Below are 22,579 nucleotides of genomic sequence, written 5' to 3'. Positions count from 1 at the left end.
GCTTATGATGCGACAGGGCGGAGGGGACGTTTCTTCATAAGGTGTGAAGCTGCGAGGCCCTGCAGCCCTTTTGGCGTAGGGTATCGACTTGCCTTAAAGAGGTATTGTCGTGGGACCTCCTGCAAGATCCCAGTCTGTTTTTACTTCATAGTACAGAAGACATAGGTGGGAACAGTTATGAGCAGCATCTCCTCTTTTTCGCTCTTATTATCGCCAAAAGGGATATTGCTCAACTATGGAAGGGCACTTCGCCGACAATGGGGAAGTGGCGTAGAGAACTAAATAAATGCATGGGTGCAGAAATGGCAGTTTTTCAGGCGATGGGCTGCCCCCGAAAAATATAGGAGAATTTGGTCTTATTGGGCCACCTACCGGGGCATCGATCTTCCTGCTCTACCATCACAATCTCCGTAACAGTGGTTCTATGGGAGGTTTGCAGACTATGCTGTGTATTTTATCATTTTATCTATCCGGATGTGCGGGGGTATTGATATTTGCTTGCCATTGTCGGTGGGGTGGGAAAGTATGTGGCAGTGTTTGGTATATTATTATTATTTGTTGTTATCTATACAAATTGCACCCATTAATATTTCCACGACTGGTAATCTTTTCACAATGTATCTTCATGTGGATTTTGTTGGCCCTGTGGTACTCTCAAAAAACGAATAAAATATGTTAAAAACATTTTTAAAAAGGTCCTATTCAGACATAACTCAAAATGCTACATGTGCAAATAAAGAATTTTATAAAAATTCTCACTGAATTTCATAAACCTAAATGCACAGAAGTCAGACATGTTGGACTCTTTATTTATAACAAAGGAAAACCACCAGCACCATTCCATTTCCAAAACTCCTCTCCAAGAGAATGCCAACCCAGCCTCTGCGTTCTTTCAAACAAATATCACAAAGTGAATTGAGGGATCTGGTCAAAGCAAGTAGGCCTTCTGACCCTTGCCCACTACAAATCTTCAAGAACATTCTCTTAACTACCTCTGCTACTACACCAGTGAGAAGAATCATCAATAATTCTTTAACTATAGGAATTTTTCAAGGAGGCCTAAAAAAGGAAACCAACCTGGACCCTCATGATACCAACAGCTACAGACCAATTACAAATGGACCTTTCCTGGGCAAACCGATAGAAAGACCAGGATTTGCCACGCTGTCGCAATTCAACTCCATACTTTCAGACTACCAAACAGGATTCCGCCCAGGAAGAGGCACAGAATCTGCCCTCTTCGTCACCATCTAGGATAACCTTAAAAACATAGTAGAGCGGAACGAGGTTGCGGCACTACTTTTCTTGGACATCTCAGCTGCCTTCGACAAGAGTTTGCCATGACACTAATACAAGTATTCTAAGAAGCCAGAATAGAGGGGACCGCTCCAGACTGGAGCACATAATACCTTCAAAACAGGGCAAATGTCATGCATAGTTCCCCTTCTTCATCCAAGCTGCACTTCACAAAAGCAGGAGGTCCCTCAAGGCTCTATCATCTCACCGATGCTTTTCAACATTTTGATGAAGTCATTACCAGCAATGATCAATGAATTTCAACTCACATGCTATAACTATGCAGGTGACACACAAATGCTCCTTAAACTAGAAAGCCCTAAAGGCATTGGAAAGGTAGAAATCTTCAGTTGCCTCAGAGATGTTGATCAGTGGATGACATGGAGCCATCTTTATTTGAAATGCTCACATGTGGCTACCGGAAGAATTATGACCCACTCTGCCTGGCCTGACAATCTGGGACCACCTCCTAAATAATCTACAGAAGTATGAAGCCTTGGCATTATCCCAGACTCCAAGGTATCAATGAATGACCAAGTGGACAAATTAGCAAGATTAGGCTTGGTTTCTATAAAACGTCTGTAACGCATCTTTCCCCCACCTGGGATTTCAACACAAGGTTTAGGTTACTATCTCTCTTGTACAGTCTAAACTTGATTACGCCAATGGCCTCTACCACAGGTTAACTTGATCAACTATGAAAAGACTACGGTGGATTCAGAACTCTGCTGCCAGACTACTCCTACATGTAAAGCCACAAGTCCACATCTCCCGTGCCTTGAGGGGCCTAAATTGTTTACCGGTTGCCAGAAGATCCACCATCAAGCTGCTTTGTAATACCCACAAAATAAATACATGGATCAAGACTTCTTCTCATTAGGAATAAAATTACCAAATACATTCAACAAAGGAACGTCCGGGAGGAGCCTAGCGCGCAACCAAGATGGCCGCGTAGGCTTACGGCTCTCGAGGGCCTCCGCAACCTCCCACGTCTATCCTGACTAAATCCTGGTTAATTTGACGGGCTTTTGCTGATGAACTTGCGCTGAGGTGCCACCCGTTTTCCAAATTCAGATCGGACGCCGGGAACCCGAATGGTTGCGCCCCGAAGTTTGCGGCCTGCTATTGCCTTGGTCCCAATCTCGAGTTGGTGAGGTGCCCGGGTACGAAGTGAACAACAGCGGCATGCTGGGCTTGACCTGCCACGTACCCCGCACTTTCACTTTCGTTTTCAAGTTTGTCTTCTGATACCGGCTGAGGGACTTTGGTGTTTGAGGAGCGCGGATGGCGGCGTGTCTGGCCTGACTTTCGGACTATACACGGGCTTCCTGTCTGCGACTGCTGTGTTCCATTGAATTAACTACCTGGTCCTTGTCCCTGGTGCTGGCGGGTGCCGGCCTTGGTGGCCTCCGGACGATGGCGGCGAGACTAGACGGAGACAAGTCGAAACCTAAGTCAACCCGGAGGGGCGCCTATACACAGGTCAACATGGATCGTTATGCGCAGCCAAAGGGATCCCCTAGTGGCTCGAATAAATCGCCTGAGAGGTCCAAAGAGGTCTCGGGCCCATCGTCTGAATTGACCTTGCAGGACGTCATGGGCGCCATTGAGGAGATGAAGGCAGCTGTGGGTCAGCGGTTTGATACCCTGGCTCATAAATTGGACGCGGTCCTGATCGATGTGAATTTGGTCAGGGTAGACCTGTCCAAAACTAACGAACGGGTCGACTCCTTGACTCAAGCGCCTAACTGTGGATGTGGCCGCCCTGCAGACGGAGGTCCGTAGGTTGCGGCTAGCCAGTGACCTGACGGATCGTCGACTTGAGGACTCCGAAAGCAGGGCTAGACGGAACAATGTTCGTATTATTGGGGTGCCGGAAAGATCGGAGGAATCTGCTGCTGATCTTTTTGTTGAGGATCTGGTGCTCAATCGTCTCGCGCCCAAGGGACTGAGCAAGTTCTTTGCGGTGGAACGGGCCCACAGGATTCCGGGTGGTGCGCCAAAGTGGGTGCTCCCCCGCGGCCTATAATCGCCCGACTCTTTAACTTTCGGGATAGGGATGCTATCCTTCAGGCGTCGAGGGTGGCCGGGCCGCTGAAGTTTGAGAACTCTAATGTCAGCTTTTACCCGGACTTCACACAAGCGGTTCAAAAACAACGGCTGGGATTTTTGGGCGTCAAACGGCGCTTGAGGGACATGGAGCTGAAATACGCAATGTTATTCCCGGCTAGGCTGCGGGTTGAGTTCCGGGGTCGCTCACACTTCGATCGGCCGGAGGCGGTTGGAGACTGGTTGGATGCCCCTCCTCGGGGACAGGATCGAGACACTCGGATGGCGGAGAGCGGAGAGGATTTGGTGGAGCAGGACTAGAACTTGATTCCTGGTGATGGACTAGACTGGTGACGTTTTGTACCTTGGCTCAACTGGACACTAGTTAGACACAATATGCCCTTCAAATGCCTGGAGGTTGTGGGGAGCTTATTGGGGCCCTTTCCTCCTTCTGGGGTTCTTTTCGTGGTATATGTTAGGGCGACAGGCACACTGCGAGTTGGGGGGGCTGTTTGGGCTCCAGCAGGGGTGCAGGGAGGGGGGAGTTGTGGTTTGGGGATTGTGGGGGAGGGGGGTTGTTGGGGACTGTTTGTTTGTTTCGCAAGGCAATGTGAAGTTCTCTGCTGACTTGTCCGGGTTGTGTTTTCCGGGATGTGGGTATCATGCACGGGAGTAGGGTGGGGGGTAGGGGATTGAGAATCCTTTCGTGGAATGTGAATGGATTGGGGGACAGGATCAAGCGCGGGGTGGTGTTGCAGTTTTTGAAACGGATTTCACCCGACATTGTTTTCCTGCAGGAGACATTTGATTGGGAACTCCTTCCATGCCCTAAATAGGAGGGGCTATCGCCTTGCTGCTCACTCTGGTTTCACTTCTGGCTCTAGGGGAGTGGGCATTTTGGTAAGGGCCTCTCTTCCACTGGAGGTGGACGAGGTGCTTCACGACGATAAGGGGCGTTATGTGGCACTGGTGGGGAGATGGGAGGGTAGGACTGTTTCGCTCGTTGCTGTTTATGTGCCTCCAGGGTTACAGACGGCTACATTTGCTGATTTGGGGCGTCTGGTCCTGGGACTCCCTGGGGGGGTTCTGGTGTTGGGGGGTGACTTTAACGCTGTTGTATCCGGGTTGGAGGACCGTCACCCCCCAGGGATCTCCCTAGGGCTCAGGCCTGGTTGGGTGGCTTTCTGGACACTTTGGGGCTTGTGGATTGCTGGAGATTGATGCACCCGGGACAGGCGCAGTACACCTTTCACTCGGGGGCCCATGGGAGTCTCTCGAGACTCGATTACATGCTCATGCCGGCGACCCAAGCTGGGATGATTGGGGAGGTGCGTCATTTGGCCCGAGGTATTTCTGACCATTCCCCTATATGGTTGCAACTGAAGGTTGGCCCTGAGATAGAGAGGAGAGTAGTGCCCATTAACCCCTGGTATTTACGTAACCCTAAGATCCGCGCGGAGATGGTTAAGTCCACCGACCACTACTTCCACGATAATGTGGGGTCGGTATCGTCAGCTGTCTCCCTATGGGAGGGTTATAAAGCGATGGTCAGAGGGCAGGCCTTGTCACTTATCTCCTATGTTAAGAGGTGCGGGAGAGCAGAGGTGGTTCGCCTGGAAACTGAAATAGCTGAAATGGAGGAGGACTTGGCGCGGGGGTCACTGACGAGAAATTGCACGTTGTCAGCCTCAAACAATCCAGATTATAGAGCGTTGGTCACGGATGCCGCTAAAGGGATGAGTAGAGAGCAGCAAGGAAGATTGTATGATGTGGGGGATAAGGCCGGAAAGCTGATTGCTTGGTTGGATAAGAAGGAGAGAGCGAGCAGGGTGGTGCCCGTGGTGGAGAGAATGGATGGAGTCCGTGTGACTGACCCCATGGAGATTGTTGACTGCTTCGCAGATTACTTCCGCAGGGTATACTCTCCGGTTTCTGTGCGTTCGGAGGAGGATTCTCATCTGTTGCTTAGAGACATCGCACTGCCAACCCTATCGGAGGCTGATGCAACACTGATGGAGGCGAAGTTGTCGTCAGATGAGATCGCTTTGGCCACTCGCTCGATCGCGTCTGGTAAGGCTGTGGGTCCCAATGGTCTTCCCATTGAACTATATAAGTTGCGTCCCGATAAGATAGCGCCGTATCTTCGGGACATGTTTTTCGCGGCACGTGCGGCGGGTTTCCTTCCCCCTGACCAACGTCTCGCCACTATAGTGGTGATACACAAAGAGGGGAAGCCGCGAGATCGCTGCGCCTCCTATAGGCCCATCTCGCTGTTGAACGCAGAACCCAAAATCCTGGCTAAGGTATTGGCTAATCGGCTGGTTCGGGTCGTGGGCGACCTGATTCATCAGGATCAGTCCGGTTTTATACCCCATCGGAATACCTCCCTGAATTTGAGGCGGTTGCACGGCGTGCTTGCTAGAGCGGAGTTTATACGTGAGCCGGCCATCTTGGCATCTTTAGATGCTACTATGGCGTTCGACACTTTGGAGTGGCCGTATATTTGGGCCGTGTTGGCGAAATTCGGGTTCGGCCCTGAGTTTATTGGTTGGGTAAAATTACTGTATACTGACCCATTGGCTCAGGTTGCGGTGAATGGTAGGGTGTCGGCTCCCTTCGCACTGGGGAGAGGTACGCGGCAGGGTTGTCCGTTGTCACCCCTTCTTTTCGCACTTTCTTTGGAGCCTCTCGCCGCTTGGTTGCGTTGGGAGCCGTCGCTGCGGGGTATTAGATGGACGCCGGAGTTCGAGGACCGTGTCTCCCTTTACGCGGATGACATCCTTCTGTATCTTACCTCTCCCCGACAGTCGCTAATTGTATTGGTGGATGTATTGAATTCCTTTGGTCGCAACTCTGGCCTGGTTATCAACTGGGCCAAGTCATGTGTTTACGTCCTCTCGGGCGAGGCCCCCCTCCTGCCGCGGGATTGCCCTATCCAGATTGCTACACTGGGGTTCAAATATTTGGGAATCTTTATCTCTCTGGATCCCGCGGTCCGCTATGAGCGAAACCTTCTCCCTCCCCTCCAGCGATTGAAGGCCGACGTCGCGAGGTGGCGACGACTGCCGCTCTCGCCGCTCGGACGGGCGGCATTGTTTAAAATGATGTCGCTACCCCGCTTCTTGTACGCTTTGCAAAACACTCTAGATGTAGTGCCAGCCCGTTATTTTCGTGAGGTGGAGGGTCTTCAGCGCCAACTGTTTTGGGACGGGCGGCCGCGGATCGCTCTCGCCAAGTTGACGCTCCCTTGGTACAATGGGGGGGGGTCGCCCTCCCCGATATTAAAAGATACTATTGGGCGTCTCAATTGGCGGCGGTGAACCACGGGATATACGGTCCTGCCTTAAATCCGGCCTTCGAGATGGATAAATTACTGCTCCCGGGTGGGGATTATAATAGGGCGCTGTATTCGGTGACCCCGGATGCGCGGTTGACAGGACCCACGCAGGTCGCGGTACGTGTGTGGCATGCGGCAAATGCTGCGATGGGGTGGAGGGATCGCTTGACTCGGGCGACGCCGTTGTACGCCTCCGGGCGGCTGGGTTGTTTGTGGAAAACGAAAGGCTTTGAGAAATGGGATTTGATTGGTATATGTAAGGTGGGTGATCTGTGGGCGAAGGGGTCTTTCAAAACGTTTGAAATGCTTAAAACTGAATACAAATTAAATGATAGAGAGTACTTCCGGTATGCACAAGTCTACCATGCGCTGTGTTCGGTCTTTCCGGACGTTGCTGCTATCCCCGAATATTCCCCGCTGGAGGATAGAGTGTTGGATGGCTATGTGCCCGACAGCACTATTTCTCTGATCTACAAAAAACGAATTAATGATCGCGCGGACTTGCTGATCCGTCTGCGGGAGGCATGGACGGGCGACGGCTTGGAACTAGACGATGAGGACTGGGTATCGGCGGTGGCCTCCCCGAAAGAGGTGGCGATCCCGGCCCGCTTACGATTCGTACAGCTGAAGATCCTTCATAGAGTGTATGTCACGGGGCCCGGTTTGCTACGTATGGGTTACTCGAGGGATGGAATGTGCAAGCGTGGATGTGGCCTGTCGGGTACCTTTCTTCATATCCTATGGGAATGTTCGGAGGTTGTGCGATTTTGGAACGGTATCCACGCCGTAATGGAGGAGGTCACGCAGGTTGCTCTGTTGCCAGAGGCTAGGAGGTGTTTGTTGAATGTCTGGGAACCGAATGACTATAATGTGGCACAGACGCAGTGGGCGACTCTGGGGTACATGGTGGCTAAGCGTAACATAGCACAGCTGTGGGGCTCCCTGAGGCCGCCCACGATCGCGGTATGGAAGGAGAATATGGACTGGTGTATGTTTAGGGAAAAGACGGTGTATGTGGCGAGAGGCAAGCCTGGGAAGTGGACGAAGGTATGGGGTCCATGGAATTCATATCGTGGACATATCTGCACCCCGCCTCTGTCGTTAGAGGTCGATATTGCTTTGTCCCCCTAGCCACGCATTCTGCGGGATTGTGTGAAGTGTGTTCCATGTTTTGTCTTCCCGTTGCCCCCCGCTGCCACTTCCTGTCAAGAACTGCTTCTGATACTCTACGTTGTCCCCTGTCCTGGGAAGCGCACGCTGCTATTTCGGACTCTCATTGCCTTGAGTGTGTTTTGCATTTAACAGAAAATGAAACTGTTTTTTCCCGATTGCTCTTGGCCTATGGCCACGGCCTGTTGCATGTGCTCACGAACAGCCGGGAGCTTCGCTTCTGGTTTATTTGAATGTGTGGCGTTTCATTGCGGGCCCTCGGGCTCTGTAGCGGCCGGCCTCGGTGGTTGTAGGCCCTTGTATGTATTTTATTGTGTAATAAAGGTTTCTTTTAAAAAAAAAAAAAAAAACCCCAAAGGAACGTCCTTTCAAGATTGGCACTGCATCTCAAAACCCACCATACAAGAAAAAAAAAAAAAAAAACATAGGTAGTACATCTTTGTCCGTTCAGGCAGCCATACTATGGAATTCATTGCACCCATATGATCTCACTAAGGGGGTCACAACTGGAGAAATTGTTACCATCCACGGTACCACTCCACACTCTTAGTACTCACAACAAGTAACCGGATGGTCTACCAACTCTACCTAAATAATGATTGTAAAAATCGGTACAATTGTTATTGTAAAGACGAGAACCCTCACTCACCCAAAGGTGACATGGTTCATCATTGGGTTCCCTCTTGCACACTGCGACCGCAAAGTACACAGTGTGGGCTACAATTCTCCCACAGGAGAGGAGCGAGAGATGTTTTAATCATCCAATGTTGGTGAGAGTGAAGGGCAGAGTGCAAAAAACCAAAGTAGTGAATTAAAACTCTCACATATGAGGGCAATACAACTTTAATAGGTGTCCTCAAACCTCATCCTACTATAATGATCTCTCAAATTACACTTTCTAGACTCTTACCGCTTCTATCCCTCCATTATCATTTTCAATCCAACTAACAGACTCACATGTCCACCGCTTAAATTAACTCATACTTCCCTATACTAATCTACCACTAATCCGTTTTGGGTACCAGAGAAGCATGCTACTCACCGAAAAGCGATTAGACGCCTCAACAGGGGTAGTAAGCACTATATAAATACAATTACCATAATCAACAAGATCCAATGTGTTATGGGTTCGGTATAGCAGTAGAGCAGACAAGGTCACAAGTTTACCCCTTAGATGGTGGGCAACTCACTCAGTACATGATTTTTGTTTGCGTTCTCTTACATCTAGTCTTAGATGTAAAACGGGATGGACAAAACTAGAAGTAACAGAATGCAAAGAAAAACATCTTGACTGGGTCAGCTATTAGAAAAAGGACTGGGAAACAGGGCTCAGAATAATTAAAATAAGCCCTGTGTTGCAAAGCAGATTATGTTTTAGTTGTTTCATATGAAAAAGCAACTTGAATGTACAAGTTTTCAAGATACCTTAGTAAACAGACATCTAAATGTCACACCAGGACAAAGCGAAAATATACAATGTGAAAGCACTATCCTTTAGTGGACTTGCTCCTTCCACAGGTCCGCACCATCTGGTAGCTGCTGCTGCCCCCATCTGCTGCTGCTGACCTGGAGGTCAGGAGTTTGAGGCTCTCCTCCACCCGCAGGCTCCTGCCTTATCCCTGGTGGTCCAGTTGTAGAGCCTCACCGCCCTGCTGCTAGACTGCCCTTCTTTCTCTCTCTCTGCCTGCCTTTTCTGTCTCTCTTTCTACGTTTCTCTCTTTTTATTTCTGCCTTTAGCTTGTTTTCTTTCCTTTTCCCTCCTGTTTTTTCTCCCTCATCGCACCTGCGATGCCCTATGGCCTGCCCCCTCCAGGTTCCCTTCCCACATTTTCCCGCCTCACAGCTGTTCAGCTACCTCCCACCCCCCTCATAGCACTACTTAATGGCGGGCGCAACGCAGCGCCAAGGACCCTGCTTATCGGACATTCCACTCCTACGACACCAGCACCCTCCTCACCCTAAACCCCTGACGCCACATCACCTGCCATCTAGCCTCTGCAACAAACTTGGCCCCTTCTTTCACCACAAGCTCAGGCAGATCTACAATAGCTTCGACACCCTAGACCCGGCCTCTACTCCCGCCACGATCCCACACAACCACACCGCACCGCAACAGACCGTGCTCTGCTGGACCCCACTCACAACAGAGGACACACTCAAGACCATAAAGAGAATCCACTCAGCAGCCCAGACAGACTTTTTCCCGTACAACATCTTCCACAGAGCAGCTGCCGCCATGGCCCCCCAGTTTCGCCACACCATCAACTGCTACATCGAAACCGCCACCTTCCCAGATGACTGGAAACATGCAGAGATGAACCCCCACTAAAGAAGCAGTCCTCCGATCAGACAGACCCAAAAACATCAGAACCATCTCCCTCCTCCCCTTGCCAGCCAAGGTCATCGAGATGGCCATCAACGCCCAACTCTCTGAGTTCATCTAAGGGAACCACATCCTGGACCCCTCCCAATCTGGCTTCCGTGGCAACCACAGCATGGAGACCATTCTCCTCACCGACATCCGATCCGTCCTCAACCAGGATGAGACAGAGGCCCTCATCCTACTCGACCTCTTGGCTGCTTTCAGCACCATCTCCCACCACACACTAATCACGAGACTATGCGATACCGGATACAATCCTTCCTCTTGCGCCGCCGAGTTAGACTGCCACCGTTCCTCTCAGAACCCACAAAGATCAGCTGTGGAGTGCCACAGGGTTCCTCCCTGAGCCCCACCCTCTTCAACTACTGCATGGCCCCCTCGCAGTCACGGACTCAACATAGTCTCCTGCGCTGACGATACTCAGCTGATACCCTCCCTCACTAACGAACCCACAACCACAGGCACCAACTATCCACAGTTGAATGTAGGCAAGCTGCGACCTAGATGAAAGACAGATGGCTAAAGCTCAACTTGGACGAGACTGAAGTACTCGTCCTGGGACCCACCCGTTCAGCCTGGGATGACGTCTGAGGGCCAGCCGCTCTGGGATTCCCCCCAAACTCTGACGTACCACGCATGCAACCTCCGCATCATTCTTGACTCCTCACTCATGAATCAAAAGAGATTCAGATGGATCCCTACAGAATACAGAAAGACAGTCACCCACGCAGTAGTCACCAGCAGACTCGACTACAGCAACGCACTCTAAACCAACGTCACCCAGAAACAGCTCAGGAAACGACAGAACATTCAAAACGCCATAGCCAGACTGGTCCTCGATATCCCCCGCCGCAACCACATCATGCAACATCTCTGACAACTCCATTGGCTCCCAGTCAACAAGAGAATCACCTTCAAGCTCCTCACTCACGCCTACAAAGCTCTACACGACAAAGGACCAATATACCTGAACCACCGCCTCGCATTCCACGTACCCACCAGACAATTCTGCACCGCCCAACTAGCCTTAGCCTCCATCCCTAGGATTTACAAAACCAGAACCGGAGGAAGCTTGTTCTCCTACTGTGCCACCAAGACTGAGAACACCCTTACCCTCCGGCAATCTGCCTTGCTGACCCAATTCAAGACCTGGCTCTTTGAAAGATCCTCCACCCAGTGCGACCAGCAGCCCTCTACTGACACACCCCCAGCGCCTTGAGTCCCTCACGGGTGAGTAGCCACACTATACAAGCCCGACTAAGAGCGGCAACATGAAAGTGTAGCAAAGTGTAGCAAAGTCTTCTTTTGCTAAAGGCAATATAAGAGAAACGTTTTGCACTAAAACGGAGGCAACCAAGTTGTTTTTACATTTGTTTGTTGCATTTAATCAGACAGTGGATCGTGATTCTGAGGCATTTTTGAGTTTGTGAAAAGAAGCGAAGAAGGTGGTCTCATTTTAGCAGAATGTCAATTATGTAGTATTTGCACAACTTTGATTGTGCTGACCGTCACAGCCAACATCGTAATAATATGGAAGTTTCAAAAGAACTCCACCAAACACCACCCTACTGCACGTTATCCAAAGTTAGGGGTGATATATTTAGCAGCGCCACCAACAGCACTGAGGTGCAAAAAATAGAATTGTTTTTGTTTATAAATACAAAACACTTGGGCTTGACTGGCTGAAGGAGTTGCATGTTACCCAAGTGCATTAAATAGTTATGCATGAGGGACTGAACCTTCTCTCTGCACCAAGACGACAGAACAAAACTCCTTATATGAGCTCAGCATTTAAACTAGTTATTCACAGCCTGGTTAATGGTGAAAATTGGTTCAATTGTGTGTGTTAATTTTGGAAGCCAGATTGCTAGAAAATGAAAGTCGGAAAATCGCTCACAGACCTCGAAAGCCAATTGCGCCTCCTGTGATGCAGCCACTGAGGACACTGTTCTTCCAATCAGATTTGCCACGGTACTAGAAAACAGAGGGACACAAAAGATGAAAATGAACAAGAATGTAGAAAACTCTTTTACAACCCACACTTAAGCTATCGAACTCACCTTTAATGGACATATTTTTGGCTGCAGATAGAAAGTTTGAATTCAATTTATTTTTAACCCAGCTTTCATACCAGGCTCCGACAATAGATGGAGAAGAAACACACAAACTGGACATGAAGCAACATCAGCAAGATGGGAGGTATACGAAGGGAAAGTAATCGAAAGTGAACAAAAACTAGAAGAATGCTTCGAGCATAAATCATTGAATGTGGGCTATGGGTAAGAGAAGGTGGTTAAAGTGCATAGTGCCTGCCAGATTGTGAACATTTATGGAAGGTACAAAGTCACTAAAACACTGACAGTCCATTACTTTCTTAGCATGATTACATAAACAATAACAATTATCAGCATTAAAATGCATTAAGAAATAGCAATATGTGAAAGTGATACTATTCGTGTAGGCTTCAGTGCCTCCAATAGAGGAAGGTATGATATGTGTCCATTTTTTTGCCGGGCTTCCAATTGTTGGTTCTAAGGCAGTTTATTCTGTCAGCTTACAAAATTATTAAAATATATGCAAAAGTGAATTGTTAAGTGAAGATCTAATTTACAGTTTTATCCAACTACAAATACTGCCACTTACCGATTCGACCAAGCACTCTGTGCAGGAGAACATTGCTCCCACAATGGCGAAGTTTTTTGCATATGATGCACCCCTCTGGCCCATATCCCGGAGGACTTCCTTTGCTGTTGGCGTCCTGTAGGGATCTTTGGGATCAAATCCTACATTGGTGTCAATGCCGGCTGTAAACACTCCAAAAGCTCCACCCAACACAAAACCTAAAATCAAGAATCCTACATTACTAATTTTCCTCAGCACATAGGACTTGGGTAAGAAAAAAAAACAGGCCAGGGCATTAAGACACAATCCTGGCACTAGCAGTCCCCAAGACATGCTCTGGGACAAGACGACAGTGAACCTGGGAGCTGGTAACATACAATTAAACAAGGCAGTAGAACACAATGAAAGGGAGACAGATCCTTGTACTAGGAACCCCTGATGGTAAAACAAGGAACACTGACAAGAGAATCAGAAGACAATGACACAGGGGTGGGAATATAGGCAGATCGGAAGGTTGCAAGTGCTTGACAAGGGGACTAAGATGTGGGCCAAAGGAGGGAGATGGAATTAGAAGAAACACAAAATAGAAGCAAACACATCACAAATGAGGGACACTGACATGGGAACAAGGAAACATGCATGTCAGAGAGACATTGCGTGCTTTTTCAATCACAGTGACTTTTTCCTGGCTTCTGATTGGAATGGACATCAGGATAAGGGGGCATTGACCTCAATGCAAGGCAGGAGAACTACACACAGAAAGATACTTAATTAACAGGGAGATACTACCTGTGGGTCAAAGAGAAATGCAAACTGATAGCAAAAAAAGAATCAAGGACAAGATGGGGACAAACAGATAGGAAAACATATACACTAACCCCCAAAACAATAACTATGATGGAAACACCATGGCAGATACTCAAACAGAGGACCTGGTACACAATGGGACAGAACGACCAGATCGGGAGGCCGCTCCTTCTCCTTCCTTGCGGCCAGCTCACCTCCTCACTCAACAACTCCACCCCAACCACCGCGGAAGACGACAACCCCAACACCGCAGCCCGAACTCTGCACAGATGGATCTCCGACAGCGTCAACACCATAGCCCCCCCCCTCAAGAACAACACACGCCAAGAAAGCCAGATGGTTTACCGTCTTACTTCGAGAGTCCAGACGCACATGCTTCCGCCTCGAAAAGGCCTAGAGGAACTCCAAATCCACAAAAGCCCACAACAACTTCAGAGCTGCCACCAACGCCCACCACAAACTCATCAGAAATATGAGAAAAACAGCTATCAAAGACAATCTTCACACACGCACACAACAGCAAAGAGCTCTTCAGCATCATCAAAGAGTTTGCCCAAACCACCAGCGAATCTACAGACATCCCTCCTTCACAAGACATCTGCAACAACCTCAGCACCTTCTTCCACCACAAAATCATGAACATTTACAACTTCGACAAAGAAAGCCAACACACTGAACCCTCACCAGCAGCACACGACAGCCTGAAGCCAACGATCCACAGCTGGACAGCCCTCACCACCGAAGACACACTGAAGACAATGAAGTCAATCCACTCCGGGGCCCCCACGGACCCCAGCCCCCACCACATCTTCAACAGGGCCGCCGACACCATCGCACCCATGCGTCGACGCACCATCAACCGCTCCCTGGCGAACACCTCTTCCCCCGACGACTGGAAACACGCCGAGATCAACCCCCTCCTAAAGAAGCCCTCGGCAGACCATATCGACCTCTAAAACTACAGACCCATCTCCCTGCTCCCGTTCCCAGCTATAGTCATCGAGAAAGCGGTCAACAGCCAACTCACCACCTTCATCGAAGAGCACAACATCCTCGACTCCTACCAATACGGCTTCAGAAAAAAAAAAAAAACAGTACAGAAACCGCCCTCCTCGCCGTAACGACGACATCCGCTCCCTACTGGACAGAGGAGAGACAGTAGCCCTCATCCTCATCGACCTTTCAGCCGCCTTCGATACAGTCTCTCACCGCACCCTAACACGCACACTTCACAAAACAGGGATCCGGGACAAGGCCCTCGCCTGGATCCGCTCAAGCCTCTCCGGCAGAACGCAGCGGGTCAGACTCCCTCCTTTCCTCTCGGACCCTACACCAACCACTTGCGGAGTCCCCCAGGGATCCTCCCTCAGCCCCACGCTCTTCAAAGTCTCCATGGCTCCGCTCGCCCACATCGTCAGAACCCACGGACTCAACATGGTTTCCTACGCAGACGACACCCAACTCATCCTCTCCCAGGAACCCAACGCAGCCAAACACAACTTTCAAGAAGGCATGGAGGAAGTCACCAAATGGATGAAAAACAGCTGCCTACAACTTAACACGGACAAAACAGAGGTACTCCTCATGGGCCGACACCTGGAGTCCCCCCGCCCTCGGAAGCCCTCCCACCCCCACGGACCACGCACGCAACCTCAGCATCATCCTGGACTCCAAGCTCCAAATGGACCGCCAAATCAACTCCGTCGCATCCTCCTGCTTCCACACCATCCGCCTCCTACGTAAGACCTTCAAATGGATCCCCCTCGAGCACAGAAAGACAGTCACTCATGCCCTCTTCACCAACAGACTCGACTAAGGCAACGCACTCTACGCCAGAATAAACAAAAGCCTCACCCGCAAGCTAGAAAACATCCAGAACGCCGCTGCAAGACTGGTCCTCAAACTGCCAAGACACTGCCATATATCCCAGCACCTGCGCACACTCCACTGGCACCCCATCGAGACTAGAATCACCTTCAAGATCTTCACCCACACACACAAAGCCCTCCACAACGCCGGATCAGCATACCTGAACAGCCGACTCGCTTTCCACGCATCCCAAAGGACCCTACGATCAGCCCAGCTCTCCTACGCCCTGGTCCCCCGTGCCAGAAAGACCAGATCGGGAGGCCGCTCCTTCTCCTTCGTCGTGGCCAGAGCCTGGAACGCCCTACCGCTCCGCCTCAAACAGACTACTTCACTCCCCATCTTCACGAGAAAGCTCCAAACTTGGCTCTTCGATAGACCACCTCCTTGATGGACTGGAACCTGCATCCCGCCGCCCTCCCCAGCGCCTTGAGACCCTTACAGGTGAGTAGTCACGCTTAACAAGTACCCGATTTGATTTGAACGACAATACCAATAGAGAATTTGGTACATGGAATCTTGGATATAGATCCTGGAAACAGATGAGAAGGATACAACGACAAGGACATGACGGAGGCACTGATTGAGCAGACAAGGTAATGAATGAGAAGACACAGAAAATACAGTCCTAAAGGCAGCACTAGACAAATTATTAGATACAGACATGGACACAGAAACAAAGATATAAACAAAATGTAAGCAAAAACAAAAGATCTGACAATCACCATAAAACCCCTCCAAGAAACCTAAGCATCAAATGGTGCAATTTACAAATATCCCTGGACAATGGCAATTATTTATACAAATTGCCAGAGCAATTAGGAAGAAAAGAGCAACAAACTGACTAAACGTTGGGTTGGGACTGGACTATCCCCTACCCTGTATGGTCTTCACTTGTGTTTCCCAGCCCAGAGTGCCAGACTTCGACTTTCTGCTATTCTGTTTTTGACCATAGGCTCACACTAATCCAGAGTGTGCGCAGAAACCTGGCCAGTCCCTTGACACGAGTGAGGCCATGGACCTGTCCTGTAATCTGGAGGCACCTCATTTTACAGATAGTTGATCAAAGGCCCTTTAATGGGTTTATCATGTAGAGCGGTGGTGGCAGTGTACCATGAGTTTTGAATTCATAGCTGTGACCAGACTTTTTTCTTTTTTGACACTGGAGTAGAGGTCTACTGGGCAGCTCGCATCAAGTTCGGCTTCAAAGTGCTAACCCAAATCCTAGCACTAATATTCCAAGTGTATGTTGTGCGTGATTGTGTGTGTAGCCGGTGTGGTACATGCATTGAGTGCATTCGTGAGCCAGAGTAATAGAGGCCTGTCGGTAATATTTTGGAAGCCCCTGGCTTGTACCTGTGCAAAAGATGGAGGCAAGGGATTTTCCTAGACAGTGTATTGCTTACATTCCTGAGGCTGGAGGAAGGAGACCTAGACACTGAAGTGGGGCAGAGAGGACAAGGCTCCCACCGAAATTCAATTAGGCCTTTTGCTGAGAGAAACTAATGATTTGTCTCCCTGTAGCACTGCTACATGCTAGGTGGAGTGTTGTCCTACAGGCTCTGTTGTTCAGCATGAAAAGAGCCCTTTTGGCGAATAAGTATTTGGCCTCTTCCATGACGATTGGTCAGCTTAGCTGTTGAGAGCCAGGTGCAGAAAGCTCACACTTCTTTGTGCCTCTATTGTGAGTACTCCTGGCTGAAGATTACTTTGCTGTGGGGAACATCACTTTACACAAAGGCTGCGTCTGTAGAGCAGCTTAAAAAGGACACTTAAAAGAAGAGCTACTCCAAACAGGTTCTGAAAGGACAGACCTTGAATCCACATCGGTCATTTTTGACCGTATAAAAGTGGAAGCAACTGCTCAGCTTGTTGTTGCAGTTCCAAGTTGTCTTGGACCAAGAAAAGGAATGCATCACAGAGTACTGGGAACACTGCTGTACAACCATAGCTGCATGACAGCTAGCTTTCCAAAGGTAAGGGGACATCACCTGAAGAGTTACCTTGCAAGAAGAAGTTGCTTCTCTTGCATGAGCACAGAGATGTCAGCCTGCTTGATGAGAGAGGGAGGGAACCTGTTAACCCTGCAAGAAGGGTTGTCACCTTTGCTACAAAAACATACTGGCCAATTATTTATATATGCATTTACATCTACGACGTTGTATATAAGCAACAAGTACCATTGGCTGTTAATGCCGTGAAACTGCATCATATGTATATGTACTCCCCCGATGGCTCACCACATGGCAGAATATCTTAATTGTGTGTGTTTGTGCTTTGGCACAACTGTATGAAATACTGTTCATAAAGGGCAACTAAGTTGTCCACTCAGGTTCATTAATTGAGAAAAATGAATGAACATAAAAAGTTCAACAACAATAAGGTGATGGATAGAATGCTTGAATTAATCTCAGCCACTGGCAACTGCTGGGGGCCGCACTCCAACCCATTTTTAGCCCACCCAGTCACCCCAGTTTGGACCTAACCACACACAAATCAGTCTTGACCCTGCTCCAACAAGAACAGTCAAGTCTGAATTGCTAGGCCAAGTCCTCCTTGAACCAGAACAGAAGCAACCCAAGACCAGTTATGCACTATTTGTGGCTCTTCAGTTGGGTGTAGATTGGTTCCGTTTTATTTGTTTAAATATCTTTATTGGTTTTCTTGAGTTTAGTAACAGAGTATAATTTTCATAGGCAACACATCTGCACATACAAAGCTATATCATGTAAACAATTTTCTTATTGGTATCAGTTTACAGAAATTCAAATACAGTACACAATGGCTTTTAGTTGTCCTTACAGGTGGCCGATAGTTGTAAAACATTACATGCTACTTCCTGCTAATATTCGTGTTTTTCAATTCCCAATTAACATGTAGCTACGCCCCATATATTGCAAATATGTCTTATTTAGTCAGGCATCTGCAACAGGTGGTTTGAATCGGCAGTCCACTTGGAGAATAGGAGCTTGTATTGCAACTAACCATATTGTGGGAAATTGTGCAGAAAGAGAAGGATGGGCCAATAAGACATATTAATCAATCCTCAAAACTAACTATGAATAAAAAGAAAAACTGCCATCACATTACAGCGAAAAGGATATACGCAACATCACCAGGCATTCGCACGCTCATCTCAATCTGGGCCCTACAGTGGCTCGCCAGGGTGGTGTTTGGGCTCATTAAAGCGTTAGAGACCTCTATCATCCTGGCGTAGCTTGGTTCCATTGGCACAATGAGCATGGGACCCATGCCTGGACATACCCATTGCACTTACAGTGGCAACTGCAATAAGGTGATGGATGGAATGCTTGAATGAATCTCAGCAACTGGCAATTGCTAAGGCCACACTACCGTCTACTGTTTTTCTTAAACGGCTTAAACACAGGTTCGCTCACTTGAATAAACACTGGCCCCGTCAATTGCACAATGTCCTGCTGCTGCTTTGTTTTCATGTATAAACAAAACCCAACACACACTTTCAGAGCCAAACTGCAGGCAGCGTGCACTGCTGCATGTTACCTCAGATTAAGTACAAACAAATACTGGCCCATGTATTGTCAGAAAATCATCAATACCAGCACCGGCTTTAAACATTAACATGACCTTGGTGCTACTGCAGTAACAGCCTGGTGGTAACCGTACCTGCAGGAAATACGATGTTCCAGGCAGTGCCAGACGCTGCTTCAACCAAGTTTTGAGAAAGATGACGGTGGGTGAAAAAAAAATCTGTAAGTCTTATGAGTATGGGGCACAGTCTTTCCGAGACAGCGGTTACAAGTTGGAATCAGGGAAAATGGTCTTTACCGCTGTGACCAAAAACTACACTTGAAGCGGTCGTCACTGCTGTGACCTGAGTGGTGCTGGAGCAGGCATTGTTGCTGTGACCAAAACTATGCCTGAAGTAGACCGTGCCGCCACAACTAAGAACTGTAATCAAGGCAAACTGTGCCACCACAACCAAGAACTATGATCGAGGCAGGCTGTGCCGCCACAACCAAGAACTGTGATCGAGGCAGGCTGTGCCGCCACAACCAAGAACTGTGATCGAGGCAGGCTGTGCCGCCACAACCAAGAACTGTGATCGAGGCAGGCTGTGCCGCCACAACCAAGAACTGTGATCGAGGCAGGCTGTGCCGCCACAACCAAGAACTGTGATCGAGGCAGGCTGTGCCGCCACAACCAAGAACTGTGATCGAGGCAGGCTGTGCCGCCACAACCAAGAACTGTGATCGAGGCAGGCTGTGCCGCCACAACCAAGAACTGTGATCGAGGCAGGCTGTGCCGCCACAACCAAGAACTGTGATCGAGGCAGGCTGTGCCGCCACAACCAAGAACTGTGATCGAGGCAGGCTGTGCCGCCACAACCAAGAACTGTGATCGAGGCAGGCTGTGCCGCCACAACCAAGAACTGTGATCGAGGCAGGCTGTGCCGCCACAACCAAGAACTGTGATCGAGGCAGGCTGTGCCGCCACAACCAAGAACTGTGATCGAGGCAGGCTGTGCCACCACAACCAAGAACTGTGATCGAGGCAGACTGTGCCACCACAACCAAGAACTGTGATCGAGGCAGGCTGTGCCGCCACAATCAAGTACTTTGCCTGCAGCAGACTGCTGCCACAAATCTCAGGATGTAGCAAATTAAAAACTTTAGGGGGAAAAAAATCTCAGTAACAATACAAGTAGGGCTCCTGGTTTCATGGTATTTATTAACATTTCTGTCTGTATTTATCCATTTTTATTTTTGGGCCATCTTATCAGTATATTTATTTTGTGTTCTGCGAATAAAAAGAAGTTGTAAAATGGTATATTTCCATATTTGTTTAACTAATAAATGTGCACGCTCATACTTTGATGCCCGTCATGCTTTGAACCCTTCACTGCTAGGCCTTCCCCACCACCTCTCCCCCATGCCAAGACTTTTTTATTTTTTTTTAGCTATTTAAGCTAGATCGGACTTGGGCCCCTGTAACTGTTTATCCACATAAGGTATCCATGCCAAATTTGTGTCCTTTTCTTCCAACATCTTGAGGATTGTAAAGGTACCCAGGGTTTGTGGATTCCCCGGGAGGGAACTAAGAAATTGGCCAAAATACAGCTAATTTTTATTTTGTTTTTTTAGGAAAAATGGGAAAAACTGCTGTTGAAGAAAGCGCCTGTTTTTTTCCCTGCAAAAGGTAGCAACAAAGTGTTTGTAGTGCTAAAATCACCATCTTCCTAGGTTTCAGGAACAGACAGACTTTTGTCGGGAAACCAATTGTTTCTACACAGTTTAGGCATATTACTGGGGGATAGACTATTTTTCTTATTTTTGTGCTTTCAACCTCCGTCCAGTAAATGGTAGAAATGGGTGTGAAAACAATAATGGATCTCGGAGAACTATACATTTCTGAAAAGTAGACGATTCTGAATTCAGCAAGGGGTCATTTGTGTAGATCCTATAAGGTTTTTCTATAAAAACCAACAAATGAAATTAAAAAAAGACTGAAATTGAGTTGGAAAAAACAGTCATTTGTGCCAACATTTTCACCTGAAACTGAAAGTATGGTAAATTTCTTAAAGCGTTATACTGCTAAGTCTGTTGGTTGCGGGGATATATAGGACTTGTAGGTTCACCAAGAACCCGGGGGGCCCAGAGCCAATAACTGAGCTGCATCTTGCAATGGTTTTTCATTGTGTACCAGATATAGGAATTAATTTGGTAAAATATAGAGTGAACAATGGGTACCAAGGAAAACTATATATTTCCGAAATGGGAAAAAAATATATAGTTATGAAACAGTGGTTATTTGCACATCTGCGAAATTGTGGGTACCCTTACAAGCATGTGAATTAGAGGACTTTTTAAAAAAAATTATAACTTTTTCACACAGTCATACATTTGGAGGGCAGACATGCAAATCAGTCAATTGGTAATAACACTTGTTCTATTGTTCTGTGTTCCTCTAAGTCTCCCGATACAAAATGGTACCCAACTTGTGTGGGTAGGCCTAGTACCTGCGACAGGAAACTGCCCAATAGGCCTCACATCCCATTTTTCCATTGAAAACTGATCCTTATTTTGTAATGTGCCTAGCTGTGAATTTTGGACCCTAGCTCTACCTGCACCTACAGAACCACAGCAAGCCTATACATTTTTGAAAACTAGACATCCATGGGAATCCAGGATGGGGTGACATGTGTGGCTCCCACCAGCTTATGTTACCCAGAATCCCTTGCAAACATCAAATTTACCTGGAAAAAAAAAATCACAGTTTACTCAAATTTCTGTGTGGAAAGGTTGTGGAATTACCGGGTTGACACAAATTTCGTTCCCCCATGTCTGCCAATAAAAATGGTACCTCACTCGTGTGGGTGGGCCAAGTACCCGTGACAGGCAAGGGCCCAAAACGTATTGTGGAGACATCAAAATTACCTATCACAAAATGATCTGGTTTTGCAAGGGGGGGGGGGGGGGTCACATGAGTTTTTGGTCCCGGGCTTGGCGGCCATCTAGGGAAACCTACCAAACTCACACATTTCTGAAAACTAGACACCCGGAGTAATCAATGGAGGTGTGACTTGCGTGTACCCCCCAAAGTTTTTTCCTACCCAGAATCCCCTGCAAACCTCAAATCGTGATGGGGAAAAAAAAAATTAATCACATTTTTCTCAAATTTCTTTGTGGAAAAGTTGTAGGATCACCGGGCTGACACAAATTTCCTTCCACCCAAGGTTCCCCCAGGTCTCCTGATAAAAATGGTCCCTGTGAGGGAAAGTTCTGGAATCTGCATGGATCCACAAAATTCCACTCACCCCGCATTCCCCAAAGTCTTCCGATAAAAATGGTACCTCACTTATGTGGGTAGGCCTAGTACCCGCGACAGGAAACGGCCCAAAACGCAGCGTGGAAACATCACATTTTCCTAGTGAAAACGGACCCTTTTTAGGTCTCGCCTGAGCCAGCGCTTCTCGCGAGAGCTTTTGTAAACGGGGGATGTGGAAGTGCAAACTAGTGCTTTCAAGCCGCCAACTAAAGTGCATGTGCGCCGGGCGCGCGCACCATTTG

The 22,579-nt window shown here is 48.4% G+C and overlaps 1 protein-coding gene across 1 annotated transcript in view; it reads right to left on the bottom strand.

Moving 5' to 3' along the window:
• TIMM22 (translocase of inner mitochondrial membrane 22) overlaps positions 1-22,579 on the bottom strand; it is a 59,030-nt gene that overhangs the window by 8,360 nt on the left and 28,091 nt on the right. Inside the window, exons 2-3 of the mRNA XM_085649767.1 lie at positions 12,879-13,075; positions 12,137-12,209 (exon numbers count right to left, since the gene is read on the bottom strand). Of these exons, the coding sequence (XP_085505893.1) occupies positions 12,137-12,209; positions 12,879-13,075 (270 nt within the window). The remainder of the gene's footprint in view (positions 1-12,136; positions 12,210-12,878; positions 13,076-22,579) is intronic.

The sequence above is a fragment of the Triturus cristatus genome, chromosome 3_2, assembly GCF_964204655.1.
Source record: "Triturus cristatus chromosome 3_2, aTriCri1.1, whole genome shotgun sequence".
NCBI classification, from domain to species: domain Eukaryota; kingdom Metazoa; phylum Chordata; class Amphibia; order Caudata; family Salamandridae; genus Triturus; species Triturus cristatus.
Note: the sequence above shows the minus strand (reverse complement) of the source record. Positions and strands in the feature narration are given on the sequence as shown.